This window comes from Odocoileus virginianus, chromosome 20 (assembly GCF_023699985.2).
Source record: "Odocoileus virginianus isolate 20LAN1187 ecotype Illinois chromosome 20, Ovbor_1.2, whole genome shotgun sequence".
NCBI classification, from domain to species: Eukaryota; Metazoa; Chordata; class Mammalia; order Artiodactyla; family Cervidae; genus Odocoileus; species Odocoileus virginianus.
The window spans coordinates 54,686,926-54,710,919 of NC_069693.1; the positions used below are offsets into that span (position 1 = coordinate 54,686,926).

The following is a 23,994-nucleotide window of genomic DNA, read 5'->3' on the forward strand; positions in this document are numbered from 1 at the left end:
CAAGGTCTAAAGGACAATCATCATTGAGAATTCAATCAAGGAACCAGGCAGGCAAGCAGAGGTATGATGATATGATGATAATAACTCATAATGGTCATCACAATAACTGTCGAGAGCCAGGTTCTCTGAAAAAGGACACTGCGTGCAGAGTGCTTATTGGGAAGTGCTCTTGGGAACAGCATCTGCAAAGGAGTGAGGGAAGCAGAGCTGGGCAGAGAGAGTTGAGCTGTGGTGTGCCTGCAAAAGATGATCATGCCAGTCCCATAACTTTCAAAGATGGGTGAGTCCTTCAGAGTTGTCTCCATGGACGCACGGGGGCCGGGTTTCTGTAGCCCTGCGTCCAACAGTGACTAGGCAGGGGCAGAAACCTTGAGCAAGGCAGCTCCCTCCCCCTGACAGCTATCACTGGGGAGGGGATACAGCCATGAGTCATCAGTAGCCAAAGCTTCTGGCAGCTCGGGGAAAAGCGAACCTCAGTTCTGAAGGGTGTTCTAGACAGCACAGCACAGCATCCCCTACAGTTTCATTAGGTAACATTTGAGTACTTACTAGGTTTGGGCACTGTTTACATGTTTTACATATATTGACTTATTCAAGCCTCCCAGTACTATGAGATAAGCATAATAACTCTATTATACACAAGGAAACTAACAAACAGCTAAGTGGTAAGTCATAGAAATCAGGACTCAAACCCAGGAAGTCTGTTTCAAAGACTGAACGTTTAACAACTGTTCACTGTTTCTCTGACTCTTACGAATTTAAAGAAGGGAATCGCAGTGTGGGTGGATGAATAGGGAGGCGAGCTGGTGCTGGTGAGGAGAGTGACAGGTAAGGAAGTTTCCATCTAGGAGGTAAAGACTGGCCCCATCACGAGAGAGTACGGCATCACCAATGAAGGTGGACAGGGCCTTAGAAACCACTGGGTCTACCGCGGTTTACAGGAGAAACATCTGGTCTACCTTATTCTACAGAAGCAGCATTGCAATTACCTCACTTTACAGGAAAACCTAAGGCACAAGATGGGAAAAGGCTTACCGAGGGCTAGCTGTCAGACCAAAGGATAGAGTCCTGGATGCCTGAATCTCTGGCATTCAGGCATCCAGAGCTCTAATTGCTCTAAAGAGAAGCCGAAAGACACTCTGGCCATCCCTCAATCACCCAGCTTCCACCCTGACCCACTCAAATCTATTCACCCTTCAGCAATACAGAATCTTATAAAACTGTCAACCACGAGTTAAATCTCTGCTCAAAACCCTCCCATGACCCCGCATGGCTTTTAGGATAAGGATAAAGCGGTCATCATGCGGCTGCGAGGTCATGCACCTGCCAATCACTCACTGTCCCTTCTTTCTCTCTTCTTCTCCTCTCTGGCCACACTCTGGTCAGTTTCCAGAACATACTCAGGTTCCACATTGTTGCTCATTCTTGCAACCGCCTAACCTCCTCCCTTCACTCTTAACACCTCCCCAGCTCCTCGTCATCCTTAAATAGCAGTCCTAGGTTTGGTTCCTAAGTACAGTCATCTCTGGTCCCCCAGACCAGGTGCTTAGACCTCGTATCCTACAGTCACGGCACCATTTACTCCCCGCTTGGCGCCTATCACCACCCACCGATGATTGATGAGTCCCTGGTAAAGATGTATTACATGCATGAGGCCGCAGGCTTCAGGATGGAGGCATCGGGCTTATGTTGCTCACCCTGTAACACCCAGAGACTGACACAGTTACCTATCCTCAGGGCTGGTACTAGATAGATGAAGAAAGAGAGAGGGAGGGAGGAAAAGAGAAAGAGAGAAGAGAGGAAAGATGGAAGGCAGGACAGAAAGAAGGGAGAAAGGAAGGGGAGAGAGAAAAAGACAAAGGAAAGAAGAAAAAAGGAAGGAACGAGAAAAAGATAAAAGCAAGGAGGGAAGGTGAGAAAGAAATGGAGAGGGGGAAGGAGAAAGATACAGAAAAAGAAAAAAGCAAGAGACAGAGATGCAGAGAAAGACAGATGCAAATAGAAACAGAGCCAGGCAAAGAGGAGAGAGACGGGGGCTGGCGGGGGTGAGGGAAGGGAATTATGAGCAAGTGTGGGGGGTGGCCGGGAAGACCGGGGGGCGAGAAGGACTCGGGCTTGTGTGAGCAAAGGTGAGGCTGAGAGTTCATCTCTCTCTCCAGTCATACAGTTGAGGAGCCCAAGCGCGGTTTGAACAGGGGCTGCGTGGGGGATTCTCTGGAGTTTCTCGTGGAGCGAGCCACAGGATGGACACCATCAGAGGGACCAGTGGCCAGCCGGGGATGGGTAGAGGGCGGGGACCACGGCTGACAGGCTGGTGGGCGCCCATGAGAACAGGCGAGGCTGCTTCATGCTACACATCTCACACTCTCCCAGCTGAACAGTTTTTTTTTTTCATCTTAATATGGGCAATAATATTCTGAAAAGCAAGTGTGGCCTTTCAAGTGTGTTGCTGGGGAAGTGGATGGGTCCCTGGGGTTATATAAACTCAGCAAGACTAGTCTGTGTGTTTGGAGTTCTCGGCGCGTGTCCAAGGATTAGAACTATGGAGGTACATTTTTCTTCAAGTCTAATTATGTCTTCTGTGTTTGAGGAAAGTGATGCTTGGAAAGGGGTTTGTGTGACAGCCCGGCTAATTGATGAGATCATTGTGCAGACACCTGTCAGGGAGGATGAACAAAGGATGCTGAGATCTGCTTTACCTGCCCCTCACTCCATGTTCCAACAGCCAGCGGCCCACTGACTGTCCGATTTGTTGCTCTCTTGCTTCTGTCCCACAGGGGCACTGAGTAATATTTTCTAACCAGAGAGTGATAATAATAACATGAGGATAATAGTAATAATATCAGCTGACACTTGACTTTCCTGTATGCCAGCTAGCTTGCAAAGCCCACTACATAATCCTCTATTAAAATGCTGTACAAAAACTGAGATTGATATTACACCCATTTTTACAGAAGAATAAATAAGATCCAAGGAAGTTAAAGCACTTATTCAAGGTCTCTCACCTGGAAAACAGAGAAGCTAGGATGAAAACCAGCTCAGACTTTGGAATCTGAGCACTTGAAGTTCTGTACTGTCTCTATAACTAATGTAAATGCTGAATAAGATCCAAGGAAGTTAAAGCACTTATTCAAGGTCTCTCACCTGGAAAACAGAGAAGCTAGGATGAAAACCAGCTCAGACTTTGGAATCTGAGCACTTGAAGTTCTGTACTGTCTCTATAACTAATGTAAACGCTGTCTTCCTCTTGAAAGGCTGGTTGTATCAACAGAAGATGGTACCCTCATCCTCCTGAAGATAGCTCAACTCTCTTGAGTAACCCCAGACTGTCCTCAGCTCCTAGGGATGGAAGCCCACCAAGAAAACCCATAGGGAGGAATCCATTCCACTTCATTGTAAGCAGAAGCAGGGTTTCTCTGCACGTGGCCTCCTAGTACTTAAAAAACATGAGCTCTGTATTCAAAGAGACCCAAGTACACATGCAAGCCCATCCTCTCCATGGCTGCTGCCGCTGTTGCTGCTAAGTCACTTCAGTCGTGTCCGACTCTGTGCGACCCCATGGATGGCAGCCCACCAGGCTCCTCCGACCATGGGATTCTCCAGGCAAGAACACTAGAGTGGGTTGCCATTTCCTTCTCCAATGCATGAAAGTGAAAAGTGAAAGTGAAGCCGCTCAGTCGTGTCCGACTCCTAGCAACCCCATGGACTGCAGCCTACCAGGCTCCTCCGTCCATGGGATTCTCCAGGCAAGAGTACTGGAGTGGGGTGCCACTGCCTTCTCCTCTCTATGGCTGGGTGACCTGAAAGAGGTAACTCAACCTCTCTGTGTCTCAATTTCCTCTGTTATAACGGGGATGAAATACTATCTACCTCACAGCCACTGTATGGAAATTACTGAACTCTATTTCAGCTCTTATTCCCTCGTGATCTGATATATACATTCAACGAATATTGAATGAACAAAGCCTCTGTCTCAGAGGCCAAATTTAACCTTTATAATGTTTATAATAAAGATAGTTTCTTTGGCTCACTCATGACTTACCGTAAAGGAGTTAAAAGCAACTAAAAATAAAGATCAAGTGAGGCTTATCCAGACATAGACCTAGCTTGGAAGAAATGTTTTTAGACACATTTTTCTTAATCTAAGGTATATTGCTGACTTGTGAAGAGTCAGGCAGTGGCAGCCAGCATCAGAGGTTTCCAGAAGCAGGGAGGTGGGGCCTGGTGCCACAACACATCTCTGCAGCATCTCTGACATTTAGGAGAGTGAGGGCCTGTTTCTTGGGGTCAGCGGTTACAGAATGAGGGTCTTACGCATCCCAGGGGGTCCCCAGGCCACAGACCTTCCTGCTGATGGCTGAGATACAGTTAATCCTTGTCTCTTCTATTATTCATGGATATGACATGGATATTCAAGGATATGACAGAAGCACTTTATCCTCTTAAAATTTTCAGAGATTCCATTTCCAAGTGTTGCAGGCCCCTGGGGACTCGGAGGTCTTGCTATGGTGTAGACCCTCTTATCCAGGGCATAGGGTAGGGGGCAGACAGAAGACAGGGGCAGTGCAGACAGTTGTGAGGCCGCCTTGTGGGGCAATCTCAAGAGCGATGGATGGGGGAGTTCCTGGCCCCGGAATTTCTAGTTCAAATTTGATCCTTCCATCTAATGAATGGTTGTGGGCTTGGAAACAACTCTGAAACTCTGGATCTGGGAAATTACAATAGCTCATTTTTACTGGGTGTTTATCATGTGCAAGTATACTGATTCAAGTTCACAGGCACCGCCTGAGGCTGGCCATAATGTCAGCCCACTTCACAAATGAGAAAGTCGACTCTCCAAAGGGTTGGAAGATGGAGCTGGGACTAAGCCCAGGGAGTCTGGCTCTAGAACTCGTGGTCTCAAGTCTTCACTACTACATACTCTCCCTCCCGGATGCTTGTTACAAGGGCTACATGAATTCCGTTTACAATGACTGCGGTACACAGCTGGTGTGGGACACAACCTGGTGTCTTTGTCTCCTTCTGGCTCTTGAGATCTCACGCATGCACCCTCTAGTTGGAGTGCTGAAGAGTACAGACAGCATAGCTGGACCGTGGCTGATGGAGGGGGATATGGGTGAAACAGCCACAGGGCCTTGAAGAGGGGGCCTCATTCAACTAATAATGCACACCAGATGCAGAGAGGAAACTCAGAACAATAGCACAATGTGGGATGGCATGAGCTAGACTGCCAAAGATGGTTTACGAGACTGAAACTGACAAGATCCCTAGGAATGATTTTTTTTTCCTGAGATTAAATCAAGGATGGGACTCTTGTTAGCTCAGCAAATAACTTTTCTAGGACATAAAAAATGGCTTGCAACAGACTTTTGGTTCACAAGTTTTTACTGCATTTATGATGTAGCAGTAACAAATCAGTGGTAAAGAACACACTTGCAGATGCAGGAGATACAGGTTTGATCCCTGGGTTAGGAAGATCCCCTGGAGAAGGAGATGGCAACACGCTCCAGTATTCTTGCCTGGGAAATCCCATGGAGGGAAGAACCTGGTAGGCTATAGTCCATGGGGTCACAAAGAGTCAGACATGACTGAGCGACTAACAAAGATTTGGTTGGGGCTTCCCGGGTGGCACTAGTGGTAAAGAATCCAGCACAGGAGATGCAAGAGACAGTGGCTCAGTCCTTGAGTCAGGAAGATTCCCTGGGGTAGGAAGTGGGCAACCCACTCCAGTATTCTTGTCTGAATTCCATGGACAGAGGAGCCTGGCGGGCTGGAGTCCATGGGGCTGCCGAGAGTTGGACACGGCTGAGCGACTGAGCACTCACAGAGATGTGGTTAGGGGCGTTACCTTCTCAGACCATCTGACTCTGCCACTGTTGGAGGAAATCAACAGCATCTTCAGAGGTGTGACTGAGCAGTGGAGGCTCAGGCAATTTCGACGAGGAAGTGACTGGCTCTGGATTGAATTATTTCCCTATACGATATTAAAGCTGCCCTCCAAACCACGTTTAGGTTGGCATTTCTCACTTCCTGTCTGCAAATTCTGCTTCACAGCCTCTGATAAAGTCAGACAGAAGAAGTCTTGGTACTATGAGGACTGCACACTTTATATGAACTCAGTTTAGGAAACTTTTTTCCTAATTAGGTTGAACCTGCTTTGTCATCTGATTATCATCAAGTTAGGAACCATATACCCAGGCCACAGCCTTTTTGGTTCTTAGAAATGTCTATAGCTGGCACTAAAGTAGAAGATGAACAAATACGTGTTGAATGAATGAATGAGTTGTTGAGTGGAAAGAGAAGCATGTTTGAATCAGTCAGAGGATGGTGTGAATCCTAGTTTTGCAACTTATTACTGGCTTTTCACCATGAAAAGGGAAGCAACCCAGAGAAAGAGGCTCCATTAATTCATTTCCTATTGTTGCTACAAAAAATTACCATCAAGTTCCTGGCTAAAAACAAATAAAACCAATTTATTCTGCCAGAGTTTTATCTTGTAATAGGATATATAACAATGCAGTCTGTATTACATTATATACAGAGGTGTTAGATTGCAGTTCTGGAGATCAGAAATGCAAAATGGGTTGCCCGAGGCTAAAATCAAGGTTTCAGCAGGGTTGTGTTCCTTCTGGAAGCTCCAGGGGAGTCCCTTTCTCTGTCTCTTTCAGCATCGAGGGGCTGCCCACATCCCTTGGCTTATGGTCTCTCCCTCCATCCTTGAGGCCAGCAGTGTAACATCTCTGAATCTCCTTCTGACTCTTTTTATCAGACCCACCTGGATAATCCAGAAGGGTCTCTCCATCTTGGGGTCCTTTCCTTAATCCCATCTGCACATTCCCTTTTGCTGTATAAGGGATTATGACGTGGATGTCTGGGGTGGGGTGGGGGGAGTCAGGGATGGAGAGAGAATCACCCTGCCTACCACAGCTGTGCTGTGCACTAAGTCACTTCAGTCAAGTCCGACTCTTTGCGACCCTATGGCCCACAGCCCACCAAGCTCCTCTGTCCATGGGATTCTCCAGGCAAGAACACTGGAGTGAGTTGTCATGCCCTCCTCCAGGGCATCTTCCCAACCTATGGATCGAACCTGTGTCTCTTTGCTGCATGGGCAGGCAGGTTCTTTATCACTGGTGCCACCTGGGAAGCTCCCATGCCACATACCACCCATCAAATCTTGATTAGGAAAAATGCTATCTAGAGACCCATGCACCTGAGAGCTGGGCAGCCCAACCCCACCCTTCAAGTGTCCATGGGTTTAGCCAGACCACATCCTTTTGGCCCCACGCTATTCACTTTCACTAAACTTTGCTTTACTTTAGTGCTATTAGACTATGTAACAAGCACATCATAAGAAACAGCATCACAGAAGAAGTTGCATTTATTGTAACTGTTTTGTGAGTGGATGTATATTACATGTCAGCATACATTTCTTATGAGAAATGACAGATAATTATCCCTGGTCTTAAAATCCAGCACTGGGATTTCCCTGGTGGCTCGGTGGTTAAGACTCTGGGCTTTCACTGCAGGGGTAGGGGTTTGATACCTGGTGGAGGAACTGAGATCCCACAACCTGCATGGCCTGGCCAAAAACAAAGTAACTAACAAACAACACCCCAGTACTGGCTATGGTTTCCCTAGTGACTGGTTTATTTCCATCAAATGAACACCAGTGCACATGGCTGATCATTTTTCTCCCTTTGCACAACCTACTATTAGGAAGCCAAGAACCTCAACAAAGCTACAAGACATCAAAGCCTGCATTATATGCAGCATTAGTTACCCACCCTCGTTGTCCCTTTTCCCCAGTTCCTTCCTGTTTCACATTTTATTTCTTCTAGGTCTTTATTAAACATTTCTTGCACCTTCTCTATCTTTGCCTCCAGGCTATTTATCTGTAACTCCATTTTGTTTTCAAGATTTTGGATCATTTTTATTATCATTATTCTAAATTCTTTTCCAGGTAGATTCCCTGTCTCCTCCTCTTTTGTTTGACTTGGTGGGCATTTTTCATGTTCCTTTACCTGTTGGGTGTTTCTCTGCCTTTTCATCTTGTTTAGATTGCTGTGTCTGGAGTGGGCTTTCTGTATTCTGGAGGTCTGTGGTTCCTTTTTATTGTGGAGGTTTCACCCAGTGGGTGGGGTTGGACGATTGGCTTGTCAAGGTTTCCTGGTTAGGGAAGCTTGCGTCGGTGTTCTGGTGCGTGGAACTGGATTTCTTCTCTCTGGAGTGCAATGGAGTGCCCAGTAATGAGTTTTGAGATGGGTCTATGTGTTAGGTGTGACTTTGGGCAGCCTGTATGTTGACGCTCAGGGTTATGTTCCTGCATTGCTGGAGAATTTGTGTGGTATATCTTGATCTGAAACTTACTGGCTCTTGGGTGATAGTTGGTTTCAGTGTAGGTGTGGAGGCTTTTGGATGGTTTCTTATTACTTAATGTTCCATGTAGTCAGGAGTTTTCTGGTGTTCTCAGGTTTTGGGCTTAAGTCTCCTGCCTCTGGATTTCAGTTTTATTCTTCCAGTAGTCTCAAGACTTCTCCAACTATACAGCACTGATAATAAAACTTCTAGGTTAATGGTGAAAAGATTCTCCCCTGTGAGGGACACACAGAGAGGTTCACAGAGTTACATGAAGAAGAGGAGAGGGAGGAGGGAGATAGAGATGAGCAGGAGGAGAAAAAGGGGGACTCAAGAGGAGAGAGACAGATCTATGCAGTACTCTGTTCCCAGAGTGTACTCTGTAGCCCAGACACCCACAGAGATTCACAGAATTGGACTGAGAAGAGAAGGGGAAGGGAGGAAATGGAGGTGATCTGGGGGAGAAAACAGAGAGTCAAAAGTGGCAGAGAGTAATCAACACACTCCTGAATAGAAATGGGAACTGAATATTGGATTCTTAAATGTCCAAAATTTATATCACATACTGAAAAACAAAGACGAAAAATCTAGAGTAGAGGTTAGACTCTTAAAAATACAATATTAAAAACAAAAACAAAAAATTTTAGAAATATATATGAAGTTCGGTTTAAAAATAGGGCTTCTCTCTCTTTTTTTTTGCAAGGTTATAGTGAAATGAAAATGAAAATTAAGGAGTAGTAGAGAAGTAATAGAGGACTTTAAAAGAAAATAAGAAAAAGAAAAAAAGAAAAAAGAAAAAAAAAACAAGAAAAAAAAATTTTTTCCTAATTAAGAAAATCATAAAAATATATGAAAGTTCAGGAGTAATGGGGGAGTAATAGGGAATTTTAAAAGAAAATAAAAGGAAAAAAAAGGTAAAAATATATCTTGGAATTTTTCTGGAGCTGTTGCGGTCAGTGTGGGTTTGGTTCAGTTTCAGATAGCTCCTCGTTCCAGCTTACACTTCTCTATATCTACAGGCCCCTTCCGGTGTAGTCGGTGTTATCTACAGGGGTTTTAATCGGTTGCACCGGTCCCTTTTGAAGCGGTTCCCTTTGTTTATTTCCTTCTGTTTGCCAGTCTCTTCAGTGCCTAATTTCCACCCTGACACAGGCAGACGGAGGTGGTCTCTTGTTCAGGTTGCTTGTTCCATTGCGCTGCGGGGAGGGACGGGCGCTGCTTTCCCAGTCTACGCTGCTCAGGCTCCCGGCTGCTCAATATGGAGCGTGCCCTGCGCTGCACGCGGTTCCAGCCCTCAGGTGTTCCACAAAAGCGTGGACTCGGCTGCGCCTGCGTTTTGTGACTTCCCCGGCCCAAGCAGCTCAGGCAGCCAGGAGCTTGACGGGCGCACTCTCCCCGGGTGTGGTGCGCCTTCTCCCCTCCGCGTCCCCAGCCCCAGTCCCCGCCCCCTCCGGTCGGGTGCCTGCGCCCTGTGTCTCGCTGTGACCCTCCAGGCAGATGTCGACCATCCAGAATCTCAGGAAGACTTTGGTTAGAAACTGGAGGCCTGTTTGCAGTGTGTTAGGGGATGCAATCCTTGGGGTTGAGCCTGCCCCTTTCCTCTCCCCGCTGCCTCCTGCCTCCGGCGGGGCTGGGCCGGTCCGCAGCCGGCTAGCTCCTCTGGACTTGCTCGGTCCCTTCGTTCTGTGACTGGCCGGCAGTGTGTTCAGGCCGGTTAATTTCCTCTCTCTCTTTTGCTGTCCCACAGTGTAAGTTGGTAACATTCAAAAGCTCCCTCTGATTGCCCTCAGGGCACTCAGGCCCAGTCCTTAACCCTAAGCAATGCCGCCTGCTCCTCTCCGTTCCGCCCCCACTTGCTGGTGGCGGATGCGGCTGTCTGGGGTACTTTTCTGCTGGGAGTTGCTTTTAGGCACGTAATCTGTGGGTTTTATTTATTTTCCTCCCAGTTAGGTTGCCCTCTGAGATTCGAAAACTTCCCCCAGACCAGCCAGTGCGAGGATTTCCTGGTGTTTGGAAACTTACTCTATTAAGACTCCCTTCCCAGGACAGGTCTCCGTCCTTAGCTCTTTTTTTCTCTCTTTTTATCTTTTATATTTTTGTTCTACCTCCTTTCGAAGACAGTGGGCTGCTTTTCTGGGCGCCTGATGTCCTGTCCTTTAGTTTAGTTCAGAGTTTAGTCCTTCAGTGTCTGTGAGCCCAGAATAAGGCATGGTAAAAACTTTTGTTATTTCCCAAGATATTTTTTTCTCTTTTGTGAGACCCAGGTCCCTGATACATTTCTCTTGGTTCCAAGAAGAACAAACTCAAATGAAAAACAAAAAATAAAAACATAAAACCAAACAACATGAATGCCAATATTTCAACCCAGACTCTCAGCAGAACTGAATCCAGCTCACTGTAAAGCCTGGCACTGAGGCTGAGAAAAGGAAAACAGGTCTCTCACACTTTACATGCTGAGCACATCGAGCTCATAGATGCCAGCATTCTAAATGGCTCGCTTGCTGTTAATAGATTCACTGGCACTAAAATCCATTTCTTTTCCGGGAGATATTTAACTTTTATTGTATCTTTACTCATGGTCAAAAGACATCGGCAAATTTGCTTAAGTGATCGAAGATACTCTTCTTAAAGGCATTCCTGAAGTTTTGCCTTCATATCTTTGTATGTGAGCTTGTCTTCTTGGAAAGGAAAACCAGAAATGAGTTTTATAGGATATAAGGTTTTAGTAGTTGTAGAAAGCCAAGGTTAAAAAAAAAACCAAAAACCAACCTTAGTAGAACCACCAATGAAAAAACCTTTAAGATATACGCAACCTAAGAGTTCATCTCTGAGTGCATAAAACGACAAAATCCTCAACACCAAGAACCTGTCACATCCTACTGGATAGTGTATCCAGACCTTCTCTTTTTAATCTCTATCCCCATAGAGCCCAACATGTGGTATGTATTTAATGCACAGTCGCTGAATTAATGAGTAACATCTCTCACTCTCTGTCCATGGAATTTCCCAGTCAAGGCCTGACTTAGTGACTGACCACAAGTACCTCTCATTCTGAAAGGTTAGAGTTCTCCTCCAACCCCAAGACACCCAGGGGAACACAGCGCTTGCCGTGGGGCAGGCGGGCATTACCTGTGATGTGACTGGTACTGAGATCCATCCAAACCATGAAAGAAATCTCTGCCATTCCTCAGCTTCAGGGCAGCAATTTTAATTTCCTTTATTTCTTCCCTTGTCAAAACACACCTTACAGATGACATTCCTACAAGCAACCGCTCTCATGGGTAGACTTATGTTAAAGTGTCATTCCCACTGTGCTAGTACAATCTCCGTCTACCTCTCTGCCACTCAAGAAAATATATCAGAACACAAATGAACGAGGACGCCATTACTCTGGGAAGTATCATGAATTCGTGGCGACTTATTGAAAAGAGTAAATCATCTGCCATTTTGGTGTCTCAGATAATATTAGTTGTACATGACCTATGGAGGATCTCACAGTGATGGATGTGAAAGTTCACCGGGATGCCAAGAATGAGAGAGTGCTTCTCTATAGAATCCACCACTGAGACACACCATCTAGGAGATCTTCCCAAACCATCTCTGAGGCTCACATTAACCCCAACACACTGGTCTGTACGAACTCTGCCATGCACGTGAGATTCAGGAGAACCACAGTGATCATCTCTACGAATGGGCACAGCTCACATGGAAACATCCGCAAACGCATGCCACTCCACTCTCTGCGCCCTGACCCCGGAGAGGAGGACGCACAGAAGCCCACTCACCACGCCGCCGCCAGCCGAGTGTATGAGCACAGACATCCCTTCTCGGAGGTTGGCGACTTCGAAGAGCATCATGTAGGCGGTGACGAAGTTCATGGGGAAGGCAGCGGCCTCAGAGAAGCTCATGTCCTCAGGGATCTTGTAGACAAATTCCACAGGCGTGCACACCACCTCTGCCCAGGCGTTGTAATTGACAAATGCCATGACACGGTCCCCGATCTGGCAAGAGGGAAGCACGGGGTTAGTGGAGGTTTCGTGGTCTTTTTTGAGAGATTTCTCAAATACACTTAACGATCTAGCAAAAACTATAGAGTCCTTCCCAGGAAAAAAAGAAAAAAGAAACCTTAAACTCTCAAATATGCACATCTTCACCTCACCTGCCTTCTGAGGCATTTGTGGATGCTCTGAAACCAATCTCTGCAAGCTTCCCAGAGGCTATGGAAGCCAGGGTCTCTATCCCTCTTCCGGAGCATAAATATACGACGTGCACCACATCGCACGCCTTGGAATGTTAGTGTCAGAAGCTCATGTTACCGATCCGACCTCTCATCTAATCTCTCTGTTTTGGGATGTGGAGGGTCAAGGGGGCAGGACTGGGAGTCGGTCTGCTCTCTTTGGCTCTCTCCCACCCCATACTGATTCCCTGCCAGGCTAGTTCATGCAGCATTTGCATCAAAGGTTAGCATCGACTACTGATGGCATTAGATGTGAAACGTGATGCGTCACAAAAGTCACCTAAATGTGATTGCAGGGAATTGAATAAAAGCAACCAGGCTCAGAGAGAAATGGGAGAATGCCAGCGGGTGTGAGGAGTGACAACCAGCCTTTATTGCACATGTGTTATACGGCAGACGTTATCCTAAAGCTGCCACGTGTTCCACCTCCTGATCAGAAGAGGCAGGGCTGAATACTGCCATCTTTTTTAAAATCAGTGGTTTACATAGCCATACACCAGGCAGAAAAGAAAAGAGTGGTCTTCCCTTTAAAGTGGTTATAATCGTGTGCTAAGTTTTTTTTTTTCCCCTATAGCATATCATTATTCAAGGGAAATACAAAGTAAATCATCATGAACAGCTTAGAGTTGCCAAGTACTAGTTCAATGGAACCATTCTGCTACCTGATGTTAGGCTTATACTGTGACTCTTCAATGCAATATTCAAATTGTTACAGTCATAGTGATTTCTCAGTAAACTAATGGCTTTCATATGTCTGTGTTTTAGTTTACTTTTTTTTTTTAGTAATTGATTCTACTGTTTTCTTCTAGTTTAGCCTTTCTCTTTTACTTCTGTTCAACAAACAACAACAAAAGCCTCCCGTGAGACTGGTTTTTTTATAGTTTCATATTACAGATGAATGATGAGAGGTTTTTGCAGACACTTAAACTGAAGCAAAACAAAGGTCACATCATTGATCTGACCCAAGAGTCATGCAATCAGAGAGTAGCTGAACCTGGATGTGAACATAGCTAGGCTGACTCCAGATACGAATAGCTAATTCATTACACCTATGTGCTACAAAGAAGACACGGACTTACATAAGGGTGTGCAACAGGGGAAACCTATCAAGTCTGGGAATATTAGTCTAAGGTCTTTAAGTTTCAGTTTCCTTGGCTCTTACATGAGTTTAATATTAGGAACGGGTCCTTATGAGATTAAATAACACAATAGGCAAGCAACCTATGTGGCATGGTGCATGTAAACTGAGGAAAGAACAATCAATGCTAACTCTTAAAAAGATTGGTTCCTGATCTCCCATGGAACTCAGAGTTTAATGATCAAAAGCTAAATATCAACCCACTGAGTTTCATGAAGCAGAAGAAGAGCTGTCTAACGAGGAAACTGATGGATAGGAGAGGCTGTCTCATGGGCACTGAGCGCCAATCCCTGGAAGCACTGAGAATAAAAGGATGATGTCAGGAACATCATGGCCAATGTGAGGGCTTGGACCAGAGGATCGCTCAGGTCTAATATTGGCATCCTCCTTTTACAGAGTCATGCAAATCTAAAGCTCTATTGTAACACCAGAGTAGCTGATTACCTGCAATGTGAACAGAGTGTGGGAATATCTCAACCGCCTTGACAGTGATGGTCGTGCCAGCCCAGCAGGGTTGTCTGTTCCAGGCCTCTCATTTCATTATCAAGATGGCAAAAAGGGGGTCAGCCATCAGATAAACCCTAATCTCAGAGTCCAGAGGTGGTAAACTTTTTAAAAAATATCTAATTCACCTCATTATTTGCTTCTGTTGGGGAAAAGAAATTAGTCCTTGGCAACGAAGCCCAAATGATTCCTTTTCTGCAGTGCTCTCAGCAATAATTTTTCAAGGCTTCCTTGTAATCGATCAAGCCAAGAGAGCTAGCTGTTCCGTGTGTTGCTGTGTGGAATTCTATCTCCAACATGATTGAAAATCTTAAGTCAGACTTATAGAGGGCATATTAGTATTGGTTTTTCTCCCCAATCACGCCCTGACTGGAAACCTGTAGGTGGCTTCTTTTATTTGTTTGTGCAGCTGAAAGTACTGGAGGAGGGGTGGAGGAGATGATGGATCAATCTGACAATAAGCAAGCCAGGGCTAACTAGCAAAAGAAAGATCAAACATAAGGGAAAATATATATAATCAAGCACAGTGATTCCTCCCTATAAACCAAGGTCAACCCATCCCTAAAATGATGGGTTGTTTATCCAGTGCTCAGGATTGATAGAGCAAATGGTATGATCTTTTCCTTTGGGACAATGTGGAGGAATGAAGAACAGATTGTATTTCTTATACACAGCATTTTCAGGGAGAGACGGTGCTGCCTCTGGTTATATTGCCTACCTGGGGACAGAAAATGTAAAGTCATGGAGAAGAAAAGAAAAAGCACATTTACTTCTCTCTGAACGTTTTTCTGCCGTGTTATCTGGAAACCACTGACAAAAAGACAGATGAGCTGGTTGAGGTGTCCAGACATGCATCATAATGAATTTGGAGCATATTGATATTTTCAAAGTATATTGAAGCTCCGAGGTACTGAGACCAACCAGCAGGCTCAAAATTGATTCCAAGGGGATTTTGGCATTGCCTTTTACAGGATTTTTCTTCCTGTATTAACCATCCAATGCAGCATTTGCAGGTGGGGAGGAGAGGTAAAGATTGTAGGACTGTAGGAAGAGTCAAAATTCTCTAGTGGTTTGAATTCAGGTTCACCTTCTACTTGCTCTCATTCTGACCTCATGGAAAATTACCAAACCCTTCTGAACTTCATGTCTAAGAGAATAAGAATCTTCACCTTGCAGGACTGTGATGGGGCTGAAAAACAGTAACTTGCCCATGTTTCCGGTTATGGTGGATTCTCAAGTGTGAGGTCTCTTCGTCTCTCCATGGGGAAGCATTAAAGTTGAGTGAGAGCTCTTATGCCTGATTTCCAATGGTTTTTCTTGCTCTCAACTATCACAGTTTTGTGTAGTTGATTTGCACATAGGTTTTCAGTTTTTATAGACCAGATCCTATCTGATTTGCATGGTAATGGTAAAAAGGATCTTTTCAGTGATTAAAAATTTTGTTATTGGGAGTTACGAACACGTACAAAAAACAGAATTATACAATAACCCTTTGTAGACTTGTCTTACTCCCCAAGCCACCAACCCATAGCCAATTCTGTCTCATGGTTAGATACCTCTACCCTTTGTCTTTAAATTATTCATCCAAAAATGCCCTTTCTCAATGTCTGAAGTAATAACGTATAAGTGATCACAAATGCATTGGTTAAATAGATACTTAAAGGCACCAAATTATAAAACACAGAGGATATTTCTCACCAACCTTTGCATTTTGTAATTAACTTCTGAGCCTGATGTGATGGTGAAATGGGAGTCACAGGTAGAGAGAGAAGGGGTATACGCTTGGCTAATCCATGGCCAAATCCATAATTGTATTTATTTTAATCTTTTAAAAAATATTTTTCTTTATAAAAATCTTTTTAATAACTATAAAGTGAATAAAGAGGATGCTAAGGTTTCCCCTGGCCACTTCACCAGACTGTTGCCAGGAGCTGTAACAAGATGGTCCCTGAGAAAGCCGTGAGACATTCGGAAAGTCCTATCACTTATAAACATGTGTGAAATAGATAGCTGATGGGCAGCTGCTAATAGCACAGGGGGCTCCAGGCCACTCTGTGAAAACCTAGAGGGGCGGGGCGGGGGCGGGGCGGGGGCAGGGACGGGGCGGGGTGGGGCGGGGCGGGGGCAGGTTCAGGAGGGAGGGGACATATGTATACCTATGGCTGATTCACTCGTATGGCAGAAATCAACACACTACTATAAGGCAATTATCCTTCAATTGAAATAAATTTTAAAAAGCAAATAACAAGAAGACGCGTTATAGATGATTCCAAATGCATTTTGCATAATATTTTGTTTAATCTTGTATTATCTCAATAGAGTCCAGATAAATATCACCCTTTCAGTCAGAAGTCAAAACATTACCTCGAATCCTTTAACACTGTCCCCCAGGGCTTCGACAATCCCAGAACACTCAAATCCTGGCACCAGGGGGGTCTTGGGAGGGTTGTCGATGTTCCCCTGGCGCACCATCAAGTCAATGAAGTTTAAACCACTGTAAACAGCAAACGCGAAAAGAGAGAAATGCACAATGAATGGAAAGAAAGCACTGGCTTGACTCTTCTTTCCTTCCCCTCCCCTCCCTCCGCTTCTTCCCCCAGTTCCTCTCTTCTTTCTTTTTTAACTTTCTGGCAAAGAGTGTCTAATATTAATGTGACTTAGCTAGATGTCACCCAAAAAGCAAAGCAACCATCTCTCTAGACAACTTATGCTTTCTCAGCCCTTCAAATGGCATCTGCAGCGTTCACGCTCTAATTCAAGAGAGAGCCTCATTGTCCCCACTCATAGCCTCCTTCCTCTTACTCTAAAAATGTACTGACCAGCCTGGTCATTAGCCATTCTAGCACTTAATTCAGGGTAAAAAAATACTAGGAAGAGTTTATAAGAAGAAACATAGAAAGCAGCCAAACATAATGGCCACCCACCAATCTATGAAAAAGAGAAAAAAAGATCTAACTTAAAAGGTCTCAAAAAGACTGTCACCAGTAGCTCAGCTGGTAGACAAGCCACCTGCATTGCAGGAGACCCTGGTTCCATTCCTGGGTCGGGAAGATCCCCTGGAGAAGGGACAGGATACCCACTCCAGTATCCTGGGGTTTCCCTGGTGGCTCAGCTGGTAAAGAATCCACCTGTAATGCAGGAGACCTGGGTTCAGTCCCTGGGTTGGGAAGATCCCCTGGGGAAGGGAATGGCAACCCACTCCAGTATTCTGGACTGGAGAATTCCAGGGTCCCAAAGAGTCAGACAGGATTGAGTAACTTTCACTTTCACTTTCACCCATCTCACAGACTTACACCAGCACCATGCCATAAAGGCTAGTTGTAATGGTGACTGCGCCATCAAGAGACCACGCTGGGCGCACCTCAGGATGGTGACTCGAAAGACAGAGGTCAAAGGGACAGGCCAGTGGGTGTGGGAAGACTGGAAGGTTCGTTTCAAAAACCTGAGTTGTCTCTGGCTGAGAGAAGCCATTTGGTATTTTCTATAGACATATTACTTTTGAAATAAGAAAGTTATCATTAAGCCATGTCAAAGTCACTGCCTTGGAAAACCACATGCTTGATTCTAATGATGCTACCAATGTTCCAAACTATTGGTTTTGTTTCGTTTTTTAAGAGCTACCATTGAAAACTGCGTTTAATACCCATGAAGGAACGAAGTGAGAAAGCATGTATGTGAAATACATGAACGTGTATTTTTTTCGCACCACATGTGGCTCTAACATACTTTCTGTTTTCACAAGCTGCCATCTAAGGAAGATGTGGGTTGGAGAAACCAAACTCCTCGGTCTGGCCCAAGGCTTATTAGTCTCTGACCACACCTTCTTTCCCAAGCAGAAGACTTGAACTCTCTCTTAAACACAGCTTGTCCGTTTCCTCCTGGGCCTCTTTGGAGCCAAGGACACGTGGACGTCTACCTACCACCTCTGCTCTCTGCTTGCCAGTCTCGCCATAAGCAATGGATAAGGGCAAGGAGGGTAACTTCCTTGAAAGGTGGATTTGAGAGTCATCCCTTTCTCAAGGTTTTTCTAGCCACAAATGAGGCAAGATTCCCATATTCCCCCCACCAAAGTATCTCTGACGTGTGTCCTTTCTGAAGACAGCTGCCTGCCTCACACTTCTTGGCTCCCAGAATACCTAGCATCCCTCATACCCACAGCAACATAGTAGGTACTCAAGCAACATACACTGAATGAAGGAATATTCATGAATATTCAAAAACATGTGCTGCCAGCTTGAGTACTAACTCCTTTTAGGAAACAGCCAAGGGATGCTCAGAGTCATGGACAACTTTCTGAAATGTGTGTGCAGACTTCCAAAGATCCTGTTTTGGTGTTATTAAACACCAAACTATTAAGAACTATTAAGTTCTTAGGGCCACTTATTAACCAAAATGTTCTCCAATAATGTGACTCAATAAAGTCTCAATTCCACGACTTCTCCCTGGGGAACCTCGGGTCAGTTCCTCAACCTCTCTAAGCCTCAGTTTCCTCATCTGTGAAATGGGGGTTATGAGAGCACCCATATCACAGGGTTGTTGGGAAAACTGATGAGAGTTAAGCATTGTGCCAAGTAAAAAGTACGTATCCAATAATAACAATATCTGTGTCTTCTACTAAGAAGGCTGAAGTGTGAGATACATTTTGGGAAGATTCCCATTAAATGAGAGTGAAAGATCATTTCAGAGCTGAAATGGGAAAACTTGAGCTATCTGTAAGCTTTACTTCTGTGAAATAGCCCATTTTCCAACACAATCAAATAAATAAAGCATCACAGTATAACAATAAAAAAAAATTTCTACATCCCAAATCAAACACTCCATCTCATTTCACACGTATTTCAGCTCACTGTGTTATATCCCCCATGTGAAAACTTATGATTTCCCAAGACTCTGATGGAGAAATGGCAGAAGAGATGACCTGACAGATCTGTAAACATGCCAGCCCGTTGGATGAGGCTTCAGCCTAGGTGCTTGTTGCACTGCTCCGTAGGGCAGCCTTCAATTTCCATCCGGTACGAACCGGGTGCAGTGACTACAAATGAGGAGCCAGCGACTCAACGCCAGAGAGGAGGGCTAAGACTGACCTTATAGAGCCAGTAGCACCGTTTTCTCAGTGAGGCATGCAGTGATCCCATCAGGACGGAAACAGGAAGGAGGTGTGTCCCACGTGAGGGGGTGGGTCAGTGTTGTTTATCTCAACACAGAGAGGAGCTGAAGAGGTGCTTACATCAGACCTGCTGCATGGTGCCTGCCCATATGCCTCCTCCTCATATGGACCTAGCCAGCATTTACTGAGGGCTCCATTTGTGGCGGAAACTGTGATAAACATTTTCCTTTCATTGCTTAAGACTCAACAACAATAAACTATCATACCCACTTTTCAGATGAGGAAACTTAGACTCAACAAGTTACTTGTATAAAGTCTCATCTTCGGAAACTGTCAAAGTCAGGATCCAAATCCAAGCCAAGTCCAGACCCCTGGGACCTCACAGATGATACCCTATTCCCTCTTTACGGGGACTTCATCCATTGCTCTTGATGAAGGGGGCACATCCAGGGGCCACATTTATAACTTCCTATCTCTTTGCCAGCTGAATGCACCAGTGGTTGGACCCAGCGCTGGAGGAGTGACCATTCCTAGTTTAAGCAGGAGCCCATTCAGCATAAAGTAAATGAGCTGGTCCAAGAACTGGATCTCAAAAACTCTGAACTGGGAAACATGCATCAAGAGAACAACTTGGTACCAGAGAGGATGTCAAAAGACAGAACTGAGCTGGGTCGCAGATCCAACCCAACAGCTTCCACCAGGGTTAGCTATACACGCCTCACTGCAGTTACCAAGGATGGAAGAGACCACTCTCTCCATCTGTGGTACCACCTAGCGCTATGTGCCTCCTGCCGTCAGATATCGAAGGGGTCCTTGGATACTTCACATGTGTGTTTATGACAGAGCTTGCCATTGGGTTACAGGTGTGGTTTCTGCCTCATGAACCCAAAATACAAATGAAAACAAATACCATAATCAATATCCGTAAATCACCCACTGGACAACCATTAATGACCTCATTTATTTTTTTTTTCAAGCAAAACCAGTAACATTGTTTAGAGGTAATAAGTTCCTTGCCCAAGATCACACAGACAGTGAATGGTGAAGTCAGGGACCTAAACTTGGGTCTGTCAAACACATTTTTCTTCCCACCCGCTTCTGGAAAAAACACAGGGGCATATCAAGCCATACATCGTCATTATAATAGTTTCCAATTTTCTCTAAGATTTTATTTTCAGCTGGAAATTCTGAGGGGGTGGCCATGACTATGCCTGGTGATTCAGGCCCACACCAGGGGTAATTGTCAGGTGTCTTTCTTGCTGACTTTTTATGTGGCTCTCTTAAACATCTGAGAGCGCTGCAAAAAGAAATACTGCTGCGAGGTGCTTGATGCAAAAATGCAATCCTGTGTTTCTCCAAGACTGATATAGTTATAAACGTAAGGCTTTTTCTCCCTCCCACACTAAATTATTAGTCAAATAAGAGGCTTAAAGTGTTATGACTGAGATTTACAGGGTTTCAGGCATACAGCAAAGTGATTCAGCTTTTTATATATGTATATATACATATATATCATGTACATAGATATACACTTTTTCAGATTCTTTCCCATTATAGATTATTAAAATATATTAAACATAGCTCCTTCGCTATAGTAGGTCCTTTTTAAAATCTATTTTATAGACAGTAGTGTATATCGGCTAATCCTCAATTCCTGAATTTATCCCTCCACCCCCCTCCCCTTTGGTAACCATATGTTCGTTTTCTTTGTGAGTCTATTTTTGTTTTTTAAATAAGCTCAACTGTATCATTTTTTAGATTCCACAGATAAACGATATTGCATGATACTTGTCTTCCTCTGTCTTGCTTACGTCACTTAGTACGATGATCTGTGATTTCATCCACGTTGTTGCAAACGGCATCATTTCACTCTTTTTTATGGTCGGGTGATCTTCCATCATATGCAGGTATGTATCAGGCGTGTGTGGGTGCTCAGTCGCTTCAGTCCTGTCTGACTCTTTGTGACCCCATGGACTGTAGCTGGCCAGGCTCTTCTGTCCATGGGATTCTCCAGGCAAGAATACTGGAGTGAGTTGCCATGTCCTCCTCTGGGGGATCTTCCTGACCCAGGGATCGAACCCGTGACTCTTAAGTCTCCTGCACTGGCAGGCGGGTTCTTTACCACTAGCACCACCTGAGCCACTCATCTGTCGATGGACATTTAGGTTGTTCCCATGTCTTGACTATTGAAAACAGCACTGCAATGAGCATAGGGGTGCATATCTTCTCAAATTATAGTTCTATGCCCAGGAGTGTGGCATTGCAGGGTCAAATGGCAACTCTATTTTTAGATTTTTAAGGAACCTCCCTAATGCTCTCCACAGTGGCTGTACCAGTTTACATCCCCACCAACAATGTAGGCGGGCTCCCTTTTCTGTATACCCTCTCCAGCGTTGATTATTTGCAGGCTTTTCAGTGATGCCATTCAGTGATACTTCATTGTGGGCTTGAGTTACATTTCGTTACTAACTAGCAACGTGAGGCATCTTTTCATGTGCCTGTTGCTCATTTGTATGTCTTCTCTGGAGAAATGTCTGTTTAGGTCTTCTGCCCACTTTTTGATTGGATTACTTGGTTTTTTGATATTGGATTGTATGAGCTGTTTGTATAATTTGGAAATCTGTCACTTGTCAGTCGCATCATTTGCAAGTATTTTTTCCAAGCCTGTAGGTTGTCTTTTCACTTTGTTTATGGTTTCCTTTGCCGGGCAAAAGCTTCTGAGTTATTTCTTAAAGGACACCAGTAAGTGGATGACTGAAAAATCAACCCAGCTATAGTTTATTAATTTTCCAGTTTGAGAGAAAATTGGCTCAAAGAGGGATTTAGCAAAGAAGAGCAAGTAGATGTGGAGAAAGTCCCCTTTTATTTTCCAGGTGAGAGTAAGGTGAAGGCTGCTCATGGGAAAGGGTTTTGGATCTCCTGCCATCTTGTTCTTCCCAGAGGTCATCAGTATCCTCGGCACTGACCGCAGGAACCCAAACACACAAATCACTAGACAAAGGACAGTGTGATGAAAATCTTGAAAATCTTCCAGAATCCTACTTCTCTACTAATGCAGCTCAATGGAGCCCAACCATATATTTTGATTTTGCACTCAATAGGAATCCCTAATCTTGCCCCATCTTTGGTTCAATTGAGAGACACATGGCCACAGAGACCACCTTCAGAAAGCCCCTGTTTTACTTTCTGAGGGATACTGTTGAACATATCATTTGTTACAATATACATTCTCTTCTTTATGAAGACTGGGAATTTTCCCTCAAATTTCAACACAGAGGTTTAGTTTACCTGGGTCTCACAGGCCCAGTACAGTGTAAAAAGTGATCATATTTCTTTCTTTGCATTTGCTACTAGGAAGCTCTGGGCCAAATTTGTAGCACTCCTCCCTGAAAACAGCACAGCTTTCCAGAATTCATTCTCTATGTCATTCTAACACTCACCATCACCTTAACTTTCTGAATGCTTTGGGGTTTCCATTTTTAAAAATCTTAGGCTCTATTATCTTGGATCTCAAACTTGATTGTACACCAGAATTCTGAGGAGTTCTTATTAAAACACAGATGGCTGGGTCCCACTCCTGCACTGTTGACTAAGCTGGTCTGGGGGAGGGTCAAGAACCTGCATTTCTAACAAGCTTCCAGCTGCTGCTGCTGCTCTGGGAAGCACACTTAGATAACTGCTGCTGTATCAATTCTTTTAAAGCTATATCAAGTTGTCTTTGGGATGAGACAAGGTAAAAATTAATAGATGATGATTAAGTAGATAAGAAAATGAAAAGCTCTCTCATAGTCCTCTAAGGCAGCTGAATTTTTTGACCCTAGTCCAAAGAATTATATTACTTTTGTTAAATGTGGTCTTATTAGATTAGGTTCATCATTCTGATTTGTCTGGCTCTTTCCTGGATCCTAATTCTTTCATCCAAAAAATTGGCTCTTCCTTTTGGACATGTAGCCTCTGAGAATGCAGTTATCAAGCCATTGACTTTTCTGTCCAAATTGCTGATAAAAATTTTGGATTGGCTGTCACATTTCTGGTTACTAAGGGTATTTGTGAAGGTCACAAAGAGATATCATGGAGGAAATTCTAGATATAGAACCAGCTGGCATGTTTTAAGTTTCTTCAATTCATGAACTCTAAGATTCTCTGAAAAATCTCCAAGATACTGGCTTGGCCAATAAGTTCCTCCAGATTTTTCCAGAGTGAACTTCTTGGCCGACCCAATACTTTGAATTCACGTTTAACAAGATCTGTGTAAGACAGTCTCACTCTTTGTGAGACTCCCCCCATAGCAGGAGTTGCTGACCATGTGGGCACAGTCTGAGTGAGTAATTTTCTGGATGCATGTCATCACCATCATAGCTCCCCCCTCACACACACACACACACACACACACACACACACACACACAATATATATATATATATATATATATATCCACCCCCCACTGGCCCACAAATCCCCAACTGTGCACACTCTGGTCCTAGCTCTGAGACTCTGTTTTACCCAGGCACACATTCTCATGTGTGATCAGCACTGAGAAAAATTGCTCTAAGTAGCCTTAAATCAGCTATTCCCACAAAGAAGACTTTTCAAGAAGAGATAGGTCCTTTCTGTGATGGGTTCTCATGTAGGGCTTTGTGATGGTTGGAGGAG

At 44.5% G+C, this 23,994-nt stretch overlaps 1 protein-coding gene and 1 non-coding gene across 2 annotated transcripts in view; one reads left to right on the plus strand and one right to left on the minus strand.

Annotated features, from left to right (window-relative positions):
• Nucleotides 1–23,994, minus strand: part of VAT1L (vesicle amine transport 1 like) — a 166,378-nt gene that overhangs the window by 120,539 nt on the left and 21,845 nt on the right. The window contains exons 2-3 of the mRNA XM_020915714.2: nucleotides 16,599–16,728; nucleotides 12,141–12,356 (exon numbers count right to left, since the gene is read on the minus strand). Coding sequence (XP_020771373.1) covers nucleotides 12,141–12,356; nucleotides 16,599–16,728 — 346 coding nt within the window. The remainder of the gene's footprint in view (nucleotides 1–12,140; nucleotides 12,357–16,598; nucleotides 16,729–23,994) is intronic.
• On the plus strand, nucleotides 13,035–13,194 carry LOC139030093 (small nucleolar RNA SNORA15). Its single transcript, XR_011482406.1, has one exon. It is a non-coding gene; the product is annotated as a small nucleolar RNA SNORA15 (small nucleolar RNA).